The 25387-nt window shown below is 39.7% G+C and overlaps 1 protein-coding gene across 1 annotated transcript in view; it reads left to right on the top strand.

The window, feature by feature from the left end:
* Positions 1 to 25387, top strand: part of Slc2a13 (solute carrier family 2 member 13) — a 305981-nt gene that overhangs the window by 53374 nt on the left and 227220 nt on the right. The window contains exons 2-3 of the mRNA XM_057792214.1: positions 1741 to 1900; positions 23726 to 23934. Of these exons, the coding sequence (XP_057648197.1) occupies positions 1741 to 1900; positions 23726 to 23934 (369 nt within the window). The remainder of the gene's footprint in view (positions 1 to 1740; positions 1901 to 23725; positions 23935 to 25387) is intronic.

The following is a 25387-nucleotide window of genomic DNA, read 5'->3' as shown; positions in this document are numbered from 1 at the left end:
CGTATGCTGGCAGGCGCTAAAGGAGCAAGGAGCACCAGGAAAGCTTAACTGCTTCTATGTTTGCCTTAATGCAGTGGATTTTTCCAGGGTTTTGTTGTTTGTCTATTTATTCTTGCTGCCTGACTCGAAGATGGATAAGGCTAATTAAAATTTAACAAAAGGTAAACTGGTAAGGTTGCAGGCTGCTGTGGTATCATCAGGGAGTTTAGTGAAGTTGAAAACACTGGATGGAAATGGACCTCTGTCTAGAGAAGGAAGAAGATGAGAGAGATTAGAGCTCCAGGGTACTATCAATTAACCTGCAGTACTTGCGTGAGAGAGAACTATGTGATTTAGGTTGGTGATGGACAAACAGAAACTGCTGATGAATTGAGGGGAAGGATGGCTTAGTGGTCATGTCCAGTCTGCATGAACCCTTGGGGTCCATCTCTGTCACTACTGACAATCAGTCATTTGTTGAGAAGTGCAGGTGTGGCTGTCACCAACTGCAGACAGCTGTCACTGAATATGGAAGGTGGTAGATTCAGGGACCCTGAAATGCAAGGCCCCTGGACTGGAAGCAACAGTTTTCTAGGTGCTTTCTTCAGCACAAACCAGTCCCTTAAAAAACGTTTCTACATGGGTCTGTTGTGCAGTTTTGATGTTCAATCTAATCTTGGGATTGTTTAATATGTCTAGAGACATAAATCTTGAAGTTCAATAAATAACAATATAAGCACTTTGCTGATCACCTCCCAGCCCCATAACGCTCACTCATAAGTGGCTTTTAGACATAAAGCAAAAAAAAAAAAAAAAAAAAAACAGCCTACAATTCCCAATCCCAGAGAACCTAGAGAGCAATGAGGACCCTAAGAGAGACATACATGGATCTAATCTACATGGGAAGTAGAAAAAGGCAAGATCTCCTGAGTAAATTGAGAGCATGGGGACCATGGGAGAGGGTTGAAAAGGAGGAGAGAGAAAGGGAGGGGAGCAGAGAATAATGTATAACTCAATAAAATCAATTTAAAAATCATCTATTTTTCAGAAGTGCAGAAAACATTCCATCATTTTAAGCTGCCACAGAAATATAGGAGTGGACAATTGAATGACTTGACTTAATAAAACATTCTCATCAGTAAACCAATTTAAAGATTTGGTATGTCTCTTCTAAACAAAGACTTCGAATGGTTGTTATAAATTATTGAATAGTATATTATTCTCACTGTTGTCTGATTACATTTCCATATAGACTAAAATAATTTAGCAATTGCATCATTTTTCTGGAACATAATTTCATATCTACAGTCTGTAAAATTGTAAAACATATTTATCCCACTAATGTTTTTTATGACTGTTAATGTGCTTCTGTATGTGGGCTTTGAAATGACAGTGTGAGCTGAGAACTTGGGAGGTAGAGGCAGGAGGATCAGAAGTTCAATGTCATTCTTCCTTACCTACTGCTTTCATGACCGGCTACATAATACCTCACTAAATAAAATAAAATAAAATAAAAATAAATTTCTTTAAATAATAGTATATAAAAAAAACAGTATTTGGAGATTGGAACCTCACATACTTCTTTGCTTATATGCAGTACCCCCATGTCAGTCACAAACAAAATCTTGAGCCTGTGATAACCTGTGTTCAGAGTAGAGTGAAAGCTTGAATTTATATGTGTGTTTTAACCCAGCACGGGTAAGTGTAGTGACGATGGAGCTTGCACAGATACCTCACGTTTGCTTTGGTTCTTCCCTGCAGGCCTTGCTTCCATGACAGTGCCCGTGTACATCGCCGAGGTTTCTCCACCCAACTTGCGAGGTCGACTGGTCACCATCAATACCCTCTTCATCACAGGGGGACAGTTTTTTGCAAGTGTTGTCGACGGAGCCTTCAGTTATCTGCAGAAGGATGGATGGAGGTTGGTAAATAGTTCTTATCTTGGATTCTGATAAACTACAATGCTGAGGCATTGGAAAAAATTGAGATATCTTGAATCATTGTAGTTAATTTCCAAGTAGGTGGCATTCAGCAAAATTGAAAGTAGTCAAGTAATACGTATTTATTTTAATGATAGACAAGAAACCTCCCATTAAGAATTGATATTTACAGAAGACTGGCTTTTCTAAAGCATTTTGGTGATATTTCTCATACTGTGTCTAATCTTTTACACATTTAATAATGTAACAGATATACATGAGTTTTTTGAGTTACAGGAGTGACTGAGAAGCTGTTTGTTTATAAATTGCAGATGTAGATTCCTTTTGGGGCAGAAAAAGCATTCTCATGCTGAAGAAACAGCATTTTAAAATAACTTAGTAATATAAAAAGGTGTCTATGTGAAATTGAAATATAAAATTATTACTTGATCATAACTTTGAATCGAAATAAATGAGAATGATAATATGAAGATAAATGTTAATACTAATTATGTGAATCATATTTGTAAAAATAAATTTGTGTTAAAGCTTAAAGATGAGGGCACAGGATTTTTATTCTTTGCTTTATAGTGTTTGAAACAGCAGGTTCGTCTAAGCATTCTAGGAAATTGCACACCAGGCTGTGCAGTGGTGCTTAACTTATCTTTGTGTCTTTGCTTACTATAACAAATGCTCTTTCAGCATGAACTATGTAAGAATGTTCTGTAAGAACATCAATTGAGAGACTTGGGCCCTGGCTTCTACAGTGTTTGTGACGGTCCAGCAGCTCGAGGGGATGGTTCCAGTGTGGTGGGGACAGGAGAACCTGAACTGCTTTACCAACAGTACTACAAGCCGTGTGGCTTAGGATAAGCTGTGATAAAGCTTTATGAGAAGTCACATGAAGTCGGTGAGGGTCTGCCTCTCTCAAGGCTCACTAAACCAGATACACAACTAGAATAAAGATCTGCTCCCTAGCTTTCTCCTGCAGAAGTCGGTCTCTACAGACTTTGACATTGCTGGGAAACTGATGTAGGATCTTTGTTCTTTCTTTTCTACTCTGTAAATGAAAAGAAAGAGGAAGTTTGTTGCTACTCCTGTTTTAATTTGATTTTTTTTAGCTTTGATTTGAAACATGCAAGTCAATGCTTACATGTACACATACAATTCTAAGTTGTCTATTGCATTTTGGTAAACTTTTATTGTGACATATATATATATATATTGAAGTATATAATATCTATAATATTTAAGCCACATTTCTACTGAAAGGTTAATCACTTAACATTTTTTCAGTAGTGGTTAGGATATCAAGGAGGATCACAGAGTAAAATGTTTATAAGTGTGGGGTACTTCTGTAAAGGTGGAGTCACTGGCCCTTAAAGGTGGGCGATAAAATCCAACCCAAATCCAAATCTGTCTTCTATTGCTCCTTTATTACCTACAGATCTGGGAAAAATCATGCTGGCCCTTTGAGCTTAATTTCCTACTCAAAATATAGAAGCAAAAAATAAAATACTTAACTTTGTGAGATTATTGTAGAAACTAAAATATTCCTAGCATCTAACCCAGTGCTTGGTAAACAGTACACACTTCATAAATGAGTTTCATAGTTCTCTACTGTTCTGATGCATGAGTGCCACTGTCACTATGTCACAAGAGAAGCTAAAGGAAAACAAATGCTTTGTGGTCTGTATTCGTTTGTGGCTGAGGGTGTAGCATAGGGTGATACAGAAAATCCCCAGAGAGGGAAAATGACTGTAACTATTGTGGGAACATAATCCTAGCCCCAAATCCAAATCGGTCCTTCAACTGTTTATTCATTACCTACAGATATGGAACAAATTGTGTGATCCATCTGGGCTTAATTTCTCCCCAAACATGTGGGAAGAAATTGACCATACCTTATGCTGTGGGGACATAAAGTAGCAAATACTAGAGAAAACAGCTGAATTTCTAGTACCTAGTGTTATCAGCTGGATATGGAGACATCTTTTTTAAAGTGAAAAATTATAGGTGAACTGTAATTATATTTTCATTGTTTTTATTTTTGAGATAATAATATATTCACATCACTTCTTCGTTCTTTTCCCTTCCTCCAAAACCCTCCTGTATACCCTTCCTTGTTCTCTTTCAAATTCATGGCCTCATTTTTTTCATAATTGTTACATATATGTGTCTGTACACATTACTAAATATATAAATACAAGCTTCTCAGTCTATATGTTACTTGCATATATATTTTCATAGTTGACCACTTAATACTGAATAATATTGAATAATATTAATACTTGGTATGCTCTTCCCTGGGGAAGACTATTTTCCCACTCAGCATTCCTGAGTTGCCTGTAGTTCTTTATGCACGGTTGCAACCTCATGTCCTTTTCTCCATCCGCTTCAGCATATTTATTGATGTCATCCTCCAGCAGTCAGGTTTAGGAGTTTATGTTGCTGAGACTTTGTCATTTCTGACAGTCACAGGAGACAGAATCTCACCGGACACTCCTCTGGCTCTTACAATTTTTCTACCCCCTCTTCAGCAATGATCCCTGAGCCGTGTGTGAAAAAACTGGGTTGTCGGTTTATCAGCAGGGACCGGTTTCACAACTCTGCACTTGGATTGGCTGTGATTTTCCGTAGTGATTTTCTTTCATCTTTTGCAAGGAGAAGTTTCCTTGACAGCGACTGAGGATGGCACGCACCTGTAAGAACAAAGATTTAGAAAATAGTAGGGACAATGCTGGGTCAGTAAAGTAGCAGTGGTAGGGTTCTCCTCCAAGATCCATGATATCACTGGCCCTGGATCAAGCGAATGCTACATTTCCAGTATTAGGCACACTTTCCCTCTTTTTGTGTGGGTCTTAAGTCCAATTAGAGAGCTGTTGGTTACCAACAAGGTGTGTGTGCCACTAATGCATTCTTAGAATTATTGTGCCATGCTGGTTATTGTAGTTCCTAGGTCTCATGGCTGGGCAGGACTGTTGGTTGCTTTTCTCCTTTGGAAGCTTGTATGATACCTTCTGGTATTGTGAAAGCTAATCCTCATTGAGGAGGGTTTCAGGTGAGATCCAGTTTGGGTCTTCTGGGCCCTCCCTGTGTCTGAAGTCTGAAATACATGGTGTCTTCAACAATAGGGACTTACCTTCCACCACTGGGGGTGACTGAGGCCAATAGCAATGGCTTACAATGTTTTGGGAGGCTGTTAGAGGACTCTGACCAAAGTTTCAAAAGAGGGGCTTCTTATGCCTGGTGTTGGGGTATTTGTTAGATGGTCTTTAGCTCTTGGAGCGAACATTGTCTACACAGATGGGAAAATGTCATTTACACTATATATACCCCGTCAGTCAGACAGTCACATCTGATCAAAGAGGTAGGGGATAAGGAGGAGCTTCAGCCATCTGGAAATTTAGTAGGGGCAATGGAAGGCTAGTCTGCAATGTGGTGAATAAAACTTTGAATCCGTTGGTGGCATAGCACTATCTTGTTTTTTTTTTTAAATTAAATAGTTATTCATTGTTTTAAGAATATTGTAAGTTTGATTTTATTTGCAAGCCTCAGATAATTTTAGCATAAATTTTTATTCTTCTATTTTAATGCATATGAGTCTCCTTACATAATTTTCCAAAGAAACTGATTGTATTGGTGAAGTAGTGAGCTTTCCTCTCTTCCAGAATCACTCCTATGTTATTACCAGTTTTAAAAGCCTCATCAGTGAGATGTTATTTGAATGTTAATTGAAAGAATGTTATTTGTATATCATTTGGAAGGTAATGCTTTCTGAAAACAAATTCATGCTCAAGAAATGTCCTTATAATTTGTGATAATTAGTAATTACTGACTATATATAAAATAATATAATTTGAGTTAAGCTCTATCATAAAATCATTAAATTACCATTTTAACCAGAATTAATTTGGAAAACATATTAATTATGGGGTAATAGCTTGATAAAATTGCAAATCTGAATGCTTAAGATGACTATAATATGCTACTGATCGAATCAAGACATAGAAGATAGATAAAGATATTCTAGTGTACCAGGAAATAGAGATGAAGGCTCACTTTCATGGTGTGAGTTGTTTAGTCTAAGGTCTCATATCCTCACGTAGCTGGTAAATTCAGCAGTGGTGTTATTGTATGGACTGAGTGAGTGAATAGCTATGAAAATTCTTTAAAAACTCTTAAATGATATTAAACAGTACTTGCTGTTATTTTCAGAAAGCATTAACTTCAGCCTCTATATCCATCTAATCCTGTTAATAAAAAGCACTCCCACCTTCAGTTCTCTGAGTCTCCCCAAGTAAAAAGTAAATGAAGGCTGGCAATGACGAGAGAGGTTTGTAGAAGACAAAGCTCCCTGAGGAAGACCATTCTACACCATGGACAGGGTGAAAAAAAAATCTGTTAATGGCCAGAACATAGAGGATCTTGAATGATAATAGCTGTACAATAGCATCACAGTGGATACACTCCTGTATATCGGTCCAAACTCATGGACTAGATTCTTTCAAGAGTGAACTATGGGTAATGTTGATCATCCATACAGTTGACTGATTCATCATATGAATGTGCCACATTGGTGGGGGTGTCGATAAGAGGGGAGGAAGCATGTGGGGAGAGTAGGAATATGTGGGAGACCTCTGTAACCTCTCATCCATTGTAAGATGACAGTAACAAAGCAGGCACATTGAATGGAATTATGCATTTGTGGTTTGCACATTAGTATTTGGCAGACCAACAGATAACGCATTCTTTTTTTCTTAGAACAACCACTAGAACATAGTAAAGGAAATAGCTAAGACGCCATTGTAAGGATTAATATAGAATACTTAAAATAGTTTGATATGCTATAGAAATGTAAGGTAGTAAAAGCGCAGGTATAAATACCAGACGGGGCAGATGGAAAGCACATAGCTAAACAGTGCACTTAAAATGTAGCTTAAGCAAGGTACCTTATATTAAATGTTAAAGGGTAGATCTAGAAGCATAAAAACTATCACTGTATACCCAAATGAGGACACAAATAGACACTGCCTAAAAGGTGTTTTGTGCTTTAGATAAAAGCGTAAAAAGATGGGAATATAGAAATAAAACTGGGGTGCAGTGGGATTTGCAGAGTGGACTACAGTGCTGTCAGTAGAGCTTAGGGTGGGCCATAATGATCAGAAGCCCGTTTACCAAGAGTACCGCGATGATAACAATGTGGAATACACGGGGAGAGCTTCAAAATAGGGAAATCAAAAGGGACTGGGTGCTGGTTACCTAACACCACGCAAGCCTGTGATAGTGTACAGATGCATACTTCAAAATGACAAAATGGCAAAAGGTGTGCTTTATCTCAATAGAAATTAGTAGCATGGGAAAACAGGCAAATCTAGATACTAATCTGAGATTTTTAAATATTTTATTGCCAAAGGATAGAACAGTTAAACAAAATAGGTAATGTATTATAGAAACACTATAACACCATTAAGTTCCTTGTCTTTTGATTGATTTTTGACTGCCACATCCAACAATGTTTATAATTTGTCAAGTTTCTCTCAGGCTTTCTTTGTAAACATTGGCCAGGTGCTGAGCATAAAATCCATGTTAGTAAGGTTTTAAATAAAGAAATTATATTACATTTTGAGCCCGTGTGCTTACATTATTAAATTTGAAATTAAGAAACATAAAATTGTTAAGAAAGTCCCAAATATTTAGAAATTGAAACAATATGTTCTAAGTAACTTATAGATCTGTGGTGGCCACCATAGGGTTTTATGTTTGAATACTTGCTCCTTAGTAGGTGGAACTTTTGGGGGAGGGATTAGAAGCTGTGGCCTTGTTGGAGGAGGTGTGTCACTGGGGACAGGCTTTATGGTTACACCATTCCCAATGTCTCTTTCTGTTTCCTACTTCAATCAAGATGCAAACTGAGGTGTTCTCACTGCCGTGCTTTGTTCTGTCATTGTGGACTCTAAGCCTCTAAAGACATGAGCCCAAATTTAATACTTTTTTTTATAGTTACCTTAGTAATGGTGTTTTATCCAAGCAAGAGAAGTAACTAGGACACATTCTAGGGAAAACTGGAAAAAAATAAATTGAAAATATTATATATATATATATATATAATAAAACACATAGTTTTAACTTATGATCTTAGATAAAGGGCTTAAAGTCATGATCCAGCTAAGAAACTAACATAATGGCAAGTTGGATGGCTCACACATTTAATCCTAGGACTGAGAGGCAGAACCAGGCAGATCTCTAATCAGTTCTAGGCTAGAAGTTCTGCACAATGAGGTCCAGACCATATTGAGACCCTGTCAGAGGAGGAAGAGGAGAAGGAGAAGGATGAGGTGGGGAAGGGGGAGATAATTGTTGACGTTGTGAAAACTCAAAAGTAAGGATTAGAACAGTAAAACACAGAAGGTGTAAGAATAGAAAGACAGTGGAGCTGATTTGTGAAAAGATTAATAAAATTAATGAGGTCGTTATGACTCATTTTGCTAAGAAAAAAACACAAAAGCTTCCATTATTAATTCCAAGAATAAAAGAGGGTGTGCCATTCCTCTGGATATTATAATACCATTAAAATTTTCTAAGCAGTAACTTTAGCAAGTTGGAATGGGCATGCTACTTTACAGTCATACTTTATCAAAAATGCACACCAGCTAAAATGGAAAATACAAAATTGTTTACATTTCTAAATAAATGTAAGCATGACTCTTTGCCCACCAACAAGATAATTTCACTGACAAGTTCTAGAAAAGATTGAAAGCAGTGTTTTTCATACTCGGGATTGTGAATAGACACTTTTTCCCATCTATACTCTAGCCCGGGTCAGTGAAGACTAAGACTTGCTGCCTAAAAGCAGCAGAAACAAAAGTAGCTTGTGCTCCGTGGGTCTACGTGAGGTTCATCAACAAGCAAACTAAATGATAGGCACATAAATCTTACCAGCCATTAGCCCTGGCTATAATGATCAACTGGCAAAGAGTGAGTGTAAAGGATGTTTCTTGGGTGGTAGAAATGTTCTTGTCTGCTCTGCTGTTCACAGGGTTCATTCATTTCCTGATAACTCACGCAGAGTTCCTTGCATAGCTTTGATTCCCAGTACTGGGAAAACATTACCACAAACCTCATACTGCTTCCCTCACACTATTTTTTTTTTTTGCTTTATTTTAGTCTTTTTGAGGCAAGGTCTCGAGCTTATTATGCAGCTGAGAGGGCCATTTAATTGATGAGCCTCCTACCTCCATCTCTGAAGTTCCTGGAATTATAGATGTGTGTCAAATGTCTGACTTTCCCATGCAAACAGCCTCCATAGAAAGAACTCTGCTGAGAGGTAGTGGGTTAAGGGGAACACTTCTGCATTGCTGGTGGGAATGCAAGCTGGTACAGCCCCTTTAGATGTCAGTGTGGCGATTTCTCAGAAAATTAGGAAACAACCTTCCTCAAGACCCAGTAATACCACTTTTGGGTATATATCCAAAGGATGTGCAATCATGCCACAAGGACATGTGCTCAACTGTGTTCATAGCAGCTTTGTTTGTCATAGCCAGAACCTGGAAACAAACTAAATGCCCCTCAGCCAAAGAATGGATAAGGAAAACGTGGTATGTTACACACTGGAGTACTACACAGCAGAAAAAAAAAAAAGACATCTTGAATTTTGCAGGAAAATCGATGGAGCTAGATAACATCATTTTGAGTGAGGCAACCCAGACACAGAAAGACAGTTATCACATGTACTCACTCATAAGTGGTTTTTAAACATAAATTAAATAAAACCAGCCTACAAATCACAATCCCAGAGAATCTAGACAACAATGAGGATCCTAAGAGAGACATACATAGATCTAATCCACATGGGAAATAGAAAAAGACAAGATCTCCTGGGTAAATTGGGAGCATGGGGACTGTGGAAGAAGGTTGAATGGGGAGGGGATAGGCAGGAAGGGGATCATAGAAAAATATAGAGGTAAGTGGTAATCAATTTAAAAAAAAGAAAGAAGTCTCCTGACACTTGTCCTTTTTAAAAGCCCCAGCATGCAAATAAATTGTCTTATTTTTGTTCAAAAATTTTTGGTACATAAACTCTATGATGCAAGGGGTATTTATCATCACCACACTTCTATAATCTCTAGTTTTAAACTTTGCATGCAAGATTGTCAGAGGCTTGGGGAAATCAATCAATCAATCAATCAATCAATCTCTCTCTCTCTCTCTCTCTCTCTCTCTCTCTCACACACACACACACACACACACACACACACAGAGAGAGAGACAGACAGACAGACAGACAGATGGACAGACAGACAGAGGCAGACAAAGAGGCACACACATGCAGAGAGAGAGACTTGTTAGAAAGATGGAGCGTCAGTTTTCAAAGAAACTGTCCTATGCTATCCTATGAATTTGGTGTAAGTCTTCATGTACTTTGCCAGTTAGTTTGAGACTAACATGTACAGAATGCCTCATTGATTTCAACAGAGTCAGTCTGTTTCTGTCAGAGTGTGTCTATCCACTCTAACCACAAGACTCCAAGTAACATTTTCCAAATCACCCAATACTGATAGAAAATTTTAGTGTTTTATTTCCCTGTAAACCAAGCACACTTCATTGCATTTATTTGTTTATTTGGTGGTGTTTGTTTTATAAGTATACACAGAATCTGTCTTGAGGTAGCACAGACGTTTGTTTATTTGCTGATCATAAATCAGTAGGAAGTAAATTGAAATACTAAAAGTAAGACACATGGAGACATTTTCTTTATGCAGCCCCCTTCCCGGTCCTTGTGTCATGATCAGCTATCATGATTGTCATGTGTCAGTCAGCAGTGATGATCTTCTACATGGTCTTTAGTGACAAGGGAGAGTTAAGTTAACACAACCAAATCTCAGTTTAGCAATTTTCTTATTTTAAAAATTTATTATTGATTTTTAAATTTTGGTGTGCATGTCTGTGTGTGGGAGGCCAGAAGAAAATGTTGAACCCCTTGGAGCTGGAGTTATGAGCAACTGTGAACCTTCTGATATGGGTGTGGGAACCAAGCTCGTGCCTCTGGAAGAACAGAAAGCATTCCTAACCAATGAGTCATTTCTCTTGCCCAATTTTCTTATTTCAACTGCATACTGTTAAAATGGAGTTATGAGACAATAATAGAAATGGAAAAACCCATCATCAAGTAACTTTCTGTAATATAGAATATATCAGGTGACTAAAACCCCAGTGTTACCTTTTTGGCAGTGCTATTGTGTAGCTATTTCCCCACTGGTCTATGATAGAGTACTTTCAGTAAGCAGATCATTCATACAGTTATTGCTAAAGCATATGAGAAGTAGATGAATACCCATAGCGACAGGAATATTGAGTAACTAGCTCTGAAGGCAGAGCTGCACAGACAATATTCCTGGGTTTCAGGGGTCTGGAGTTACTCTACTCTGTTTTAACTAGAAAGTTTATTTTTCAGATTTATGCAGCATTGCACCATCTCTGATTAAGTTTATTTGCTGTGCTTGGTGATGAGCCTAGTTCTTGGTCTTTCACATACATTCAGAAGATTTTCTTTTTGTCGGATAAACACTGAATATTGACTCAGAGACAACATAAAAAAATCCTGGCGTGGCATTCTAAGCTAACTTAAATCTTCATTCAGTAGATTGCAAAGAATCTTCTGACTCTAACAGGCTCTTTATTTTCAGTGAAAAGAAAAAAAAGTTTGTTTACTGTTATTTGTGAAGTCCTGCCAATTTGGAAGCATACAGGCTCCAGGGTAGTGTGTGAATTGTTATGTGCAGCACCATGAAGCCCACAAAATGAAGGAGGTTTTGAGAATAAAGCATAGATAGTGTCTGATTATTTATAGTAGTCTTGTAATTTATTTGAGCCATTCAGATTGATCTAGCATGGACTTGATTTGTTAATTAGCAGCAAATGGGTATAAACACAAAGTTGAAATGAAACAGTTATAACTACAAATCTAATTTTGTTACTTGATTATTTTTTCCAGTTTTACATGAACAGTACTGGATATTCTTAGACAATCTTCAAGTCCTAACTGTACTCAAGACACACTTTCAAAGACTGTCACTAAGGATCTTTTTAGAATTGTGAAATCCCACCAAGATTTTTTGTGGCAGTGGAAATAAGCAGAGTTTTGGGGCTTGTGGCTTTCAGAGAGTGTTTGTTTGGGAACTCAGTGCCATGGAAGAGGGTCATGGCAAGTGGGGCTGGCGCTGTCACAGCAGGAGTTTGTGTCTGGCATCCTGCAATTGCAGATGAGAAACAGAGAGAAGCTTAGACTAGAATCTGGGGTTAGGCCGGTCTTCTGGGCCTAATAATCCAGTCTCCCAAAAGGCCCTCAGATGTGTCTCATACCTCACCCACCAGCTGGGTACTAAGAGTTCAAACATGTGGACATGTGGGAGATGTCATATTAAACCCTAACATTCTGTCCTTGGCTTCTTTAGTCTGTCACAAAATGTGTAATACATTCAGTCCAACTTTAAAAGTCCCTATAGTCTTAGAGTCCCAATTGTTCAAAAGATAGTATAGTTTAAGACTTTAGAAAATCTAACTTTGTACCCCCTTAAAAATCAACATTAACAAAACATACTTCTAACATACAATCATACGGAGTAAAGCTTCCTGTTCCAAATGGGAAGACTGAGAAATAGAGATCTAAGAATGACTGACTCAGCAGGTTGAATACCTAGCCTTGTAGAACCATGTTAGCCTCTGCGACTTGTGCTAGAACCTTCTGAGTTTCACTTGCCTTCAGTAATCTGCACCTCAGGGGCCTGTGTCATATGTGGCCACTCTTGGGCTATCTGTGCCTGCCATTTTCCTCTATGAAGACTCTTGTTTCTATTATCTCCAATTGCCAGGGCCTCCACTGCAATTTAGGCTCTACCTTCTCAGCTTAATACAGTGGCCTCTCCCTGCAGGGAACTTGCTGCCACACAGGAAATGACCTTGAGGGCTTTTGGGAAACCTGGTAGAAGCCACCGTATCCTTTTCACACTTTCATCTTCCATGCCTGCAATACAGTACTATGCAGACAACTCCCTGTTGGGAGCTATTGGGGGCTGTGGACCCCCGGAACCTGAATTCCCTGTGATCTGCTTGCTTTTCATGTGTTTGCAGCTGTTCTGAGCAGGAGACCCTGATGGCAGGGGAGTGGCTTCTGGGTCTGTAGCTGAAAGAGCCCGAGAGTTGGGTGTAGCTACCAGTTAAGGATCCCTATATAAAGCTTCCCCGAGCTCAATAAAGTTGGCACTCTTGTATCAAAAGTGACCCATGTCTGTGTCTCCCTGTCTCTATTTGTGTGCCTATGTGTTTTTATTGTTTTTTATTGTTATTTTTAAAAATTTCCACCTCTTCCCATTTCCCTCCCCTTCCCCTCCCTCTCCAGTCCAAAGAATAGTCAGGGTTCCCTGCCCTGTGGGAAGTTCAAGGTATTCCCCCCTCCATCCAGGTATAGGAAAGTGAGCATCCAAACAGACTAAGCTCCCACAAAGCCAGTACATGCAGTAGGATCAAAACCCAGTGCCATTGTCCTTGGCTTCTCAGTCAGCCCTCATTGTCCGCCACGTTCAGAGAGTCCGGTTTGATCACATGCTCCATCAGACCCAGTTCAGCTGGCCTTGGTAAGCTCCCATTAGATCAGCCCCACTGTCTCAGTGGGTGGGTGCACCCCTCACAGTCCTGACTTCCTTGCTCATGTTCTCCCTCCTTCTGCTCCTCATTTGGACCTTGGGAGCTCAGGCCAGTGCTCCAATGTGGGTCTCTGTCTCTATCTCCATCCATCACCAAATGAAGGTTCTATGTTGATATGCAAGATATTCATCAGTATGTCTATAGGATAGGGCCATTTTAGGCTCCCTCCTGTCAGCTGCCCAAGGAACTAGCTGGGGACATCTCCTTGGACTCCTGGGAACCCCTCTAGAGTCAAGTCTCTTGCCAACCCTAAAATGGCTCCCTTAATTAAGATGTATACTTCCCTACAGATAGCCACAAATAGCATAAAGTATGTTGGGGTAACACTGACCAAGGAAGTGAAAGATCTTTTTGACAAGAACTTTAAGGCATTGAAGAAAGAAATTGAAGAGGACACCAGAAAATGGAAGGATCTCCCATGCTCTTGGATGGGTAGAATCAACATAGTAAAAATGGCAATTCTACCAAAGGCAATCTATAAATTCAATGCAATCCCCATTAAAATCCCAACAAAATTCTTCACAGACCTTGAGAGAACAATAATCAACTTTATATGGAAAAACAAAAAACCAAGGATAGCCAAAACAATTTTATACAATAAAGGAACTTCTGGAGGCATTATCATCCCTGACTTCAAACTCTTATTACAGAGTTTCAGTATTGAAAACAGCTTGGTAGGGGCTGGAGAGATGGCTCAGAGATTAAGAGCACTGGCTGCTCTTCCAGAGGTCCTGAGTTCAATTCCCAGCAACCACATGGTGGCTCACAACCATCTAGAATGAGATCTGGTGCCCTCTTCTGTCATGCAAGAAGAACACTGTGTACATAATAAATACCTTTAAAAAAAAAAGAAAGAAAGAAAACAGCTTGGTATTGGCATAAAAACAAAGAAGTCGACCAACAGAATCGAATAGAAGACCTGGATATTAACCCACAAACCTATGAACACCTGATTTTCGACAAAGGAGCTAAAAGTATACAATGAAAGAAAGAAAGCGTCTTCAACAAATGGTGATGGCAGAACTGGATGTCAACCTGTAGAAGAATGAAAATAGATCCATATCTATCACCATGCACGAAACTCAAGTCCAAATGGATTAAAGACCTCAATATCAATCTGAACACACTGAACCTGATAGAAGAAAAAGTGGGAAGTAGTCCACAACATATGGGCACAGGAGACCACTTCCTACATATAACCTTTGTAGCACAGACATTAAGGGCAACATTGAATAAATGGGACCTACTGAAACTGAGAAGCTTCTGTAAAGCAAAGGACGCTGTCATTAAGACAAAAAGGCAACCTACTGACTCGGAGAAGATCTTCACCAACCCCACAATGGACAAAGGTCTGATCTCCAAAATCTATAAAGAACTCAAAAAACTAGACTTTAAAATCCTAATTAACCCAATTAAAAAATAGGGCACTGAACTGAACAGAGAATTCTCAACAGAAGAAGTTCAAATGGCCAAAGCGATCAGGGAAATGCAAATCAAAACAACTTTGAGATACCATCTTACACCTGTCAGAATGCCTAAAATCAAAAACACCACCTTCGCTGGAGAGGATGTGGAGTAAGGGGAACACTCATCCATTGCTGGTGGGAGTGCCTATGTGTCTTTAAGTCTCCAAGCTTAGTTCCTGGCTCGCTCAACCAGTCCTGTAATGACCTGGAAGCTACAGGACTGTTGGGAGCTACAGGCAAAGTACCATATAGCACTCAGCACAGACGCCAGGGTCTAACATTCCCAATTCTACTGTCAGCTTCAGATATAGTCTTGACCCTTCTACCATAGCCATAGTGAGGTGACCTCTGGGCTCCTACCTGGCTAAACCTAAGAAAACATTTTCGTAGGTGCTGAAATCAGTATGCATTGGAAGTTTTTGTTCAAATGGATTTCATTTTTTTATGTGGGAGCCTCCCATGGCTGTGTTCTTGCCTCCCTGGCACACTTTCTATTGCCCCAGTGAAGAAGGGCATAGTTTTGACAAAATGAGTTTGGGAAACATGTGGAGTTGTTGCTTGAACTGCACACCTTTATGCTCTCCAGGTCAGTAGGGTAATGGGCCAAGTGGCTGTGTCATTTGAGTGCTTTTATTTCTTCAAGTGGACTATGACCCCTTTCCTCAGCTGAAGGAAGTTCTTCAAGAGCTACAAAAATACTTACATACAGATCAGTTTGAAAATAAACTACAATGAAGGTCCTTTATCTATGATGGTTTTCTGTTACAGCTTGACTTCTATTTAAAATATATATCTCTGTGTTAGGAAAAAGTACTAAGACGAGCCGCTCTGCCAGTGCAAAGAAATCCAATTAGATCAGATTAAACCAAATTAAAATGCCCATTGGTTTATTAAATACAGCGCTCTTGGGTGGCTGAGCGCTTGGCGGGGAGACAGCAAAGCAGGGAGCACATGCAAACCTGGAACCACGTGTTCCTCCTCTGGGAACTCACTTAAATACCCTGTGGGAGTGGTCCTGACCCTCCCCCAGGGAGGGGTCAGGATTTGGCATGCTGGGATTTGGAGTCCAGACCAATGCAACTCCCAGGCCAGGGAGCTGGGATGGATGCCAGGGACTGGGGTTACACTCCTGACTTAGCAATATGTATTATGTACATATATTGTATGGAGTTCTATTGCAAGTGATCACAACCATTTTTCCACATTATTTGAGTGGTGGAAAGACAAAAGAGGAAAGGAGGAAGAGAATTAGATTGTGAACATACAATGTAGCTCTATATACAATTTCGTCTGAAAGGCTGAGGCTAAGGGAGAATTTTGCTAGACTCAGGTTGCAAAATAAAATACAAATTAAAAACAGTTTTGATCTATCATGTCTGTCCTGTGTAACTTTGTTTTTCTCCCAATGATTTTTTTTCAGAAAAAAAAATTGTTGTTATTTCTATCGTTTCCTATGTAATTTAAAGGGACATTTCTGGAGGCTGAAGCAGGAGATTGCCAATTTGAGGCCTGCTTGAGCTGCTGAGGGAGACCCTGTGTCAAAGAAACAAAGCTTCTTTGAACTGGTGGCTGTCTGTGCTATGGTAATCCCTTCAGGAGCTTCCAGTTTAGTCAAGAGGGGTGCTGATAGAATAATGTGGTCTCGTTTGTGGCTAGCTGCTCTGTTCCTGCTGGCTTGCAGTTACCCAGCCCACAGTGTGCAGAGGATAATTCAGAATGCTCGCCACTCTCCACTTTCTGTCTTTGCTTCAGGGTTTTAGGTGCATAGGTGTGAGTGAATCCTTGGAATTCTTTAAACCTGAAGTTGAAGTAAATGAATGCAATTTTTAATGAGTTCAGCGTGACTAATTACTAAGTGATTAATAAAAATTTATCATAGGTTGGCTCATAGTAAGCCCATCTAGGGGCCAGACTGCCTGGATTTCATTTGTATCTTTTACCCCTTCCTAGCTATGGTTCTCCTTAGTGTTTCAGATCTGGAAAGTGAGGTTAGTCATGGCATTCCCAGGATAGCTATGAAAATGGTAGGTCTCCTGTATATTCGGATCTGTAAAGTGAGGTTGGTAGTGGCAGTTCTAGGATTGTTACGAAGATGGTAGGTGTCCTGTATCTTGGAGTCTTTTGACCAGTGCTTGGCACATAGCTGGTGTCCTTTGTTAGCTCCTATTGCTGCTGTGCCGTGTTCTGTGAGCCAGCTGCGCATGGACATTCAAGTAGATTTTCAGGTATTTGGGAAAGACAAAGGCTATGAATCATGTTCATGAACCCACCATGACCTAGTTCATGGCTTAGACTGTGGACTGCAGAATCCTGTCAGAAGATTCTGGAGTTGCACAGGTAGGAGCAGTGTGATGCCCTTGAAGCGATGGTGTAGTTTGGTGAAGGGCCTGTAGGATGGTCACGACAGTGGTACATCTGATCCCCGTGAGGCAGCTGGGGTAGGATTCTAAGAGAATCAGTCCTTTGGAACTGAGAAATGAGTTTACTCTGAGTGAGAAGGGGTTGCTCTACTTGGGCTGACAACATCTGGAAGTATCACATCCTCCTGAAGGGTCTACTCCAGACTTCATTTCCTGGTGAACAGGTAGTGGTGGTACCGTAGCTGTGACCCTGCTAACGTCTAGGTTGGTGTATTTTAAAAGATATCTTGCCACGACGCTAAGGGTATTTTGAAGTTTCAAAACTCATCAGTGCTCCCATTTTCTTTTTCTAGAGTCAGGCAGTTTTTCTCTTTTATCAGCCTGTGGTACCCCTCTTTACCTCCTAAAGATAAATGGTTTTTCCTTGAGATCGCAGGTGTTTGTTGTTCATTTTTACCGCTGGGAATTTAAAATGTTTAGATCTGTGGTTCTTGACCTCAACTGCACATTAGCACCACTGGGAGAGCTTTTAATGAAATAGAATTCTCTGGGCTCAGAGCCCAGACCAATTAATCACAATCCCGGGGAAAGGTGGGGCTTAGCCACTGGTGTATTTAAACAGCCCCCTGGGGAATTCACACGTGAATCCTGGATCCAGAACCCTTGCTGTAGCTTATGCTAATGAGGTAGCCTGGTCACTAGGGGTTGCCTAGCTTAGTTTTTATCATAGGACTTCTTGTCACTCATCTGATTCCTAATTTCTGTGGATTTGGAAGATTGACACCCTTTGATACAATTTAGCTAAGTGTATGGCTCTTTGCTTCATCTTAGGTTGACTTTTTCATCAGCATAGCAACAATCCTTCCTACTCACCAGTATATGTATCTTCAGAGGAATAATTTTACCACAGAGAAAGATATTGGATAGGTATTTCTGGTGGAGATTAGGAGGGGGTGTGGCTATAATAGATCTATGTGGGATTGCTCACAAGGTTAGGCACCCCAAGGCGGGAAAATACTTTGGCTAAGCATCTGCTTTGCTAAGTGAATGAAGAACTGCTTATCACATACTTCTACCAGCAGTGCGAGGTAACAGGACATGGCCCTGTGTGCACAGATAGTAACTTGACCAGGGGAGTCTTGTGGTTAGTGCACCTGAACTATGTTAACCAGCCTCCAGTTTTGCTAACAAAATGCTTGAGCTAATTCACTTAAAAGGAAAAATGGGTTTGGAGGTCTCGGTTCATGATCACCTTTCTGGCATGGAAAGGGACAGAAAGGGATGGTTGGAGTCATGTAGTGACGTGACAGGTACAGATGCTGGCCTCTTGGCAAATGAGAAAGAGACAGGAAGCAGCTCTTTCAAGGGCTTCTAGGACCTAACCTATTTGCCTGATGAAGGAACAAGGTCCTCCAGCCATGCCTCCAGAACTTCTCTGCCTCCTGAAGGTTTCATCACCACCCAGTAGCACAACCAGCTGCTGACCTACAAGTTTAGGGTGGTACTGAATAGAACCATAGTATGACATAGAATCCAGTCTGTTCTTGCTGTTTATATATCTTAACTACTCACCCACACTGTGCAGTGGGTTTCTACAAAGCTGTGGATGTTCTTCTCTTAGAATCTATTTAATCAGCAAGGATAATTAAAGTAGACTAAACAACTCCCCCTTTTTTTACTTTTAGAAAGTAAGTATCCAATATTAGTGTGTACAGTATTTTTAGTTTTCTGGACTAGTCTTTGCAAAGAGAAAGACTGGCGGAGGGTGCACATCTCTCTCCTCCTGCTATACAGGCTTAAAGAGTTTTATACCTAGGTTCTTGAGCTGTCCTGGTGCAAAGGACTCTGGGTCCATTCTGGCTTCCAGAGCTGACTTATGCATCGATTAATATTAAGTTTGAATTTTTTTATTATCTTTCTTCTCTTCTCTTTTGTTTCTTTTAAGTTTATAAAAATAGTATGCTCTGGGGTTAAATAGCAAGTATCAGAGAATTGTGTGTACATTTTTGTATCTGAAAATGATGCAAGTTCTGTATTTTCTTTACATGTCTTTAATCATTCAAAGGACAGAAAATGAAATAGGAAAGTTTTCATCTACAGGGTGAATCTTATTTAATCCTTAACCCAATATATTTAATATATACTAGAAGGTAAAAAAAGAAAGTCTGCTCATTTTAGTAATTGATAGTACATGGTATTATTTTTATTATTGCTTATTAGTTGTTTTTGATGCTGAGGAATTGAACCTGGGTCAAGAGCTCTGAACTACTCCTCTGGCCCAATAGTTCCTCTAAATTCTTCAAGAAAAGTCATAACTCCTATTCATTCACAGCAATAAAATGCTCATTTAAATAAGAAATTTCATCATATGCATTAACATCTTAAGAAGTAACCAAACAAATATTTTATTTTTTCTGAGTTGATCTCCCTTGTTCTCATCTGAAGACCCTTGCTTGAAGAGAGAGGATCTGATCGTATCTAGAGTTACAATGGTTTGTTCAGGAAGGGTACTGGGCAAGGAAGTTTGCAGAGCTAAATGGTCTAGAAGACTTGCTACCTGAAATACTGCTAACTGAGTCTAAAGAGAGTTGCCTTCTGTGTAACCACACAAAGGTTTTGGTGCATAGCTGTTGTCCTTTCGGTTCGTAGCATACTTACAAGATGCCATCTCTGTTCAAGGTGCTTCATGGGGTAATCAGCTAGGGAGCGAGTGTGAAAATTAAGATGAGGTGGAGGAGCACATCTAAATTGTGATAAAAAAATATATCCTCTGTGAACTGCACAGTGGGAGCAAGTGTTGGTATAATCACACAACATAGGCAGTAAGTCTTCATTGTCTGGTCCGTCCCTCATTCATAAATACTTTGTTCACGCTCTGAATTGCTGATATAATTATACAACATAGGCAGTAACGTCACCATCTGTTCCGTCCCTCATTCATAAATACTTTGTTTGTTTCGCTTACTTTTTTTCTGGTTCTGCCTATATGTTTATTGTGCAGTTTATAATAAGTGGTATTTTAATATCCAAGTCATGATTTTATTTTTCCTCTTTTGTTTTTAGAACTAAAACACAATTGCATAGAAAGAAGTGACTTCTATCATAAGCTTTATCCCTGGGAGTCTTTAAATTGCTTTACTCTAGGGTTAGTGTGACTTAAAAAGTCGATTATCTTTGCAATGCACATCAAACCAGGGAACTTTCCAGCTGTAAATGGGGTGGTTAGGGCTGCTTCTGAGCATGGATTGGGTTTCTAACACTCTGCCTTGGAGCGTGTGCGTGGGATATCTAAAGGTGTCCTATATTTATGGAAATTCCACTTGCAGAGATCTGGGAGTTTAGCTAACCCAGCTCCTCTAGTTAAGGTTATTAAGAGGCCTTTCTGGAGAGGTCTTGGCATGGGCACCTGGACTCATGCTACAATATTTATTCCTTCTTTGATGAATTTTAACTACATGCTTGTGTGCTGCTTATCATTTTACCAGTCATTAAGAGTAGACACTTAAAAGAAAATGATAGACAATTTATTTCTGTTTTTAGCCATTTGGTTACAATTATTTGCCTCTATTTTCCCTGCTGTAAGCCATTTACTCCTTAATCGTGGTGAACTCGGTGCCTCCCAGCAAAATGAAATAGAGAAATTACTTTTAAAAAAAGCAATTATTCAAAGAGCAAAGAAATAACTATTAAGAAATAATTTAGTGCAAGGCATAGTAGATATCTCTGTGATCCTAGCTCTTATGAGAGAGAGGGAAGGAGACCACAAGTTGTAAGCCAATCAGGGCTCCATATAGCAGAACTGCATTCAGACAATAAAGCAGAACAAAACAAAAACTCAACAAAACACAAAATAAACAATTTCAGGCACTTAGTCTCATGAGAAGTATGCATTATATTAGATAACTCTTAGTCCCCTGTTAGCTCTCTGCCATTGAGACAACAGCAGACCCTAGATATCCCACTCTTCAGGAGGAAGGGTCTATTTGGGCTCAAGGATTAGGACATCATGGTGGCAATTCAGTGTGAAGAGACTTGATCACCCCGTGGGTGCTAGGAGGCCAAAGAAGAGAGGAAAGGCCTGTGGTTCAAATAAACCCTTTGAGAGATTTCCCCAGTCAACAAAATTTCCCCCACCATCCCCCACTTGTTAGAGGATAGCCCTCTCCCAATAGCAACATAGCCTGCAAAGAAGCCGTCAGCACTGAGCCTTTAGGAGACACTTACCGAGACCACAGCAGCTCCATTTTTACCTGCCTCGGAATAATGCATGGAATTTGTATCGGCAGAAGACACAGAGGTATTGGAAATCATAGTTCTGTGGTGTATATTAGTATTAGACGTATATATGGCGGGCTATCATGGTGCTTTGCATGATTTGTTTGATTTAGAATGTGGAAATATAATTATGGCATTTGTCTATCACTGCAAAATTATAATGAAAGCAATTATTAGATTTTTCATTTTCAATTTCAGTACATCAAAAAATAACATTTCTCTTTCAGTGGATAAAATCTGATTGATTATTACATATTGCTGTGTCCCACACAAACACCAAATTCTGTAATGAGTATATACTCAGAGCTGTTGGACTTTGTGGCCTGTGTGTACTTAGTGTTGCTAGACTCTAGAGTAGAGATCTTCAACCTAGGGTTGCTGCCCCTTTGGCACACCTCTAAGTCCAAAATATTTATGTTGTGGTTCATAACAGTAGCAAAATCACAGTTACAAAGTAGCAGTGAAAATAATTTGATGGTTGGGGGTCACCACACATGAGGAACTGTATTAAAGGGTCGCAGCATCAGGAAGGTTGAAAACCTCTGGTGTAGAGAGTGCTCACACAGTGGTTATAGGCTCTGCTAAGTAAGTGTGCAGTCATTGCTGTTAGACTCTGGAGTGAGTGTGGATGCAATGCTCTGATGCTTAGAGGTAAGTGTGCTTTGCTGTTAGACTCTGGGGAGTGTGCACTCAGTCCTATAGGCTGTGAGGAATGTATCATCTTTTTACACTGGTGAGTGTGCACTCAGAGCTGTTAGACTTTGGGGGGTCACTGTTATTAGACTCTGATGAATGACTATGAATACAGTGCTGGTAGGTTCTGTGATGTGCACACCATTCTGTTAGAATCTTGGGAGTGAATAATTGGTGATTTTAGACCCTATGGAGAACAAATGTGCCCTCAGTGCTGTTAGACTCAATGGTGAGTGTGTACACAGTGCCATTAGAATCCGAGGAACACACACTCAGCAGTTTTAGACTATGGTGAGTGTGCACTCAGTTATAGCAGACTCTGAGGAGTACACAAGGGGTCTTGGACTCTGAGGTAAATGAGTATACATCAGTACTGTTAGGCTCCGTGGTGAAAGAGGATTCAATACTGTTAGACTCAGGTCAGTGTGTATCCAAAGCTGCTAGACTCTGGGGAGTGCATATTCAATTCTATTAGATTCTTGTGTAAGTATGTATGTTATGGAATATTATTTTAACTAGGCAACGATGTGTTCCATTTCTTTATGCTGCAATAGAATATTACTTTAACTGTGTAAAGGTGTGTTACATTTGTTTATCCTGCCTTTGTTTAACCATGTAAGGATGTTCGTTTAACTATGTAAAGATGTGTTGTGTTTGTTTCACCTTACCTGCCTAAGGCACCTGATTGGTCTGATAAAGAGCTGAGTGACCAATAGCCAGGCAGGAAAGAGGACAGACGGAACTGGCCAGTAGAGAGAATAAGTAGGAGGAGAAATCTAGGCTTGAGAAGAGTGAAGGAGGAGAACAGGAAGAATGAGAGGGACATGCTGGGGGCAAGAAGCCAGGCAGCCACCATTCTTGAGAAGCAGGGAAAGTAAGATATACACAAAGAAGGTGAAAAGTCCCAAGGCAAGAGGTAAATAAAGAGGACTAGGTTAATTTAAGAAACTTAACTTAAGCAGAAACTAGCTTAAGGTAGATTGAGCATTCATAACTAACAGTCTCCATGTTATAATTTGGGAGCTAGTTGGTGGCCCCAAAGAAAAGGTCTGGTATATATGTACTCAGTACTGTTAGACTTCAGGGAGTGTACACCCAGTGTTTATATATGGGCTCAACCCTTTGAGATTCTCTGGTGACTGTGGACTCAGTGCTGTGAGACTCTGAGAAGTATACATATCATTTATTTACATTCCTTGTTAAATGAGTGAGCACTCAGTGCTGTTAGTCCCCGTGGTAAATCTATGCTGAGGGCTGTTAGGCTCCACAGCGAATATGTACTCAGTGCTCTCAGAACAATTTCACAGTGTCGGCGTGTTTCTTATTGCAGGTACATGTTGGGACTTGCAGCAATTCCAGCTGTTATACAGTTTCTTGGATTTCTCTTTTTGCCCGAAAGCCCTCGGTGGCTCATTCAGAAAGGACAGACTCAGAAGGCCCGCAGAATTTTGTCTCAGATGCGTGGCAATCAGACTATTGATGAGGAGTATGACAGCATCAGAAACAGCATCGAGGAGGAGGAAAAGGAAGTTGGCGCAGGTACGTGCATGTCCCGCCGCATGAGACGAAGAACTGCGCTGTGCTTTGTTTAGAAATTAAGTTGTCTCAGCATTACTTGGCATGGCTTTGTGCCTATCAGCAAACAAAAAAAAATGTTTAACTTTTAAAATAATATAACAATTTATTAAAAATAATGAAAACAATAGAATAAAGGTAATTGAGATACATTTTGGAGCAACAACAATTAGCATGCCCAACTTACTGGTTTCAGTTTTGTATTTAAAATGTCTCAACGTTGGTTTCGTTCTGCATTAGTTGGTAGTTCATATGGGTACAAATGTTAGTTTCCATTCCTGAGAAAATGGCAGACAGCCCTACGAAGGTGCTGATATTTGTCAAGCAAGGTGTCATCAAGTCCTTTGCTCCCGTTTTCAGTAGAACTGATGGTTACTTTCTTCCCACAGCATCCAGTTTCTGCACTGGCAGAATTGAGTGTGCTGTCATTTACCTGTGTCTGTGCTGAAGCACAGTCACCTGATGCTGCTGCCTTCTTGCTCAGACAAGAGCCCCGGCTACAGATAGATTTGTTTCTGAGCACTTAGCTAACATCTGTTGTGTGTCTGGCTGGTGTCGCTAAAGAAACACCTCAGTGCAAAACAAGGAGACTTTCTTCACAAAATGAATCTCCTTTAAATGTGTTCAATGTCATGTCCATTTTTAAAAGGACTATTTAAACTTGTCTACTTAAATTAGAAATAACTTATTTTTTTCTAGTCTGAATTCTCCCTGTAGTAGTGCCTCAAATGAAATATGAGGCTTTTTTTGAATAATCAGGACACTTAAAACCTATGTGCTAATTCTCTGTGATTGGAGTGGGAAACAAAGTGTTAGGGAATATTAAATTACATGCGGTGGAGAATTTATATATTTATTAATTAATAAAAACTCTTCCAGAGGCAAGAACGTTGCTATTTTTTACTATAAACTATTGAACACAAATCTTTTTAAAAAAATTTTTGGTCCAATTTTGTTTTGTTTTTTGTTTTCTTGAGACTGGACTTTATGCAGCCCACAATGGCCTAGAGTTCATTGTTTAGGTTGGGATGACACTGAACTCATCCACTATGCTGATGTTTAACTCTTGATCTTTCTGCCTATACTTCCTAAATTCTGGGAATGTAGGTGTATGTCACCATGCCCAACTTGCACATCGCTTCATTTTTGATTGCTTACAGATATCTCTCCTTGAGCTGTGCATTTGCTGACAGTGCACACTGACATGTGACAGGTTTGTGACTGCTGGGAATGTCTAACCAAGGGGACTCTGCAGAAGCTTGAGTCCCTGTGACCAAAGTTATCTACATGAGCTTCTGTTTTTGTCACCGATTTTTGGAAGCCAAAGAGGGCATCTTTGGGGGATAATAAATAAAAAATGTCCTACCTCCCATCATTGCTTTAGATGTATATCTGGACAGATTTAAAAAAAAAAAAA

This window comes from Chionomys nivalis, chromosome 17 (assembly GCF_950005125.1).
Source record: "Chionomys nivalis chromosome 17, mChiNiv1.1, whole genome shotgun sequence".
In the NCBI taxonomy this organism is placed as follows: domain Eukaryota; kingdom Metazoa; phylum Chordata; class Mammalia; order Rodentia; family Cricetidae; genus Chionomys; species Chionomys nivalis.
The sequence above is the reverse complement of the archived record's forward strand: the minus strand, read 5'-3'. Positions and strand labels throughout refer to the sequence as shown.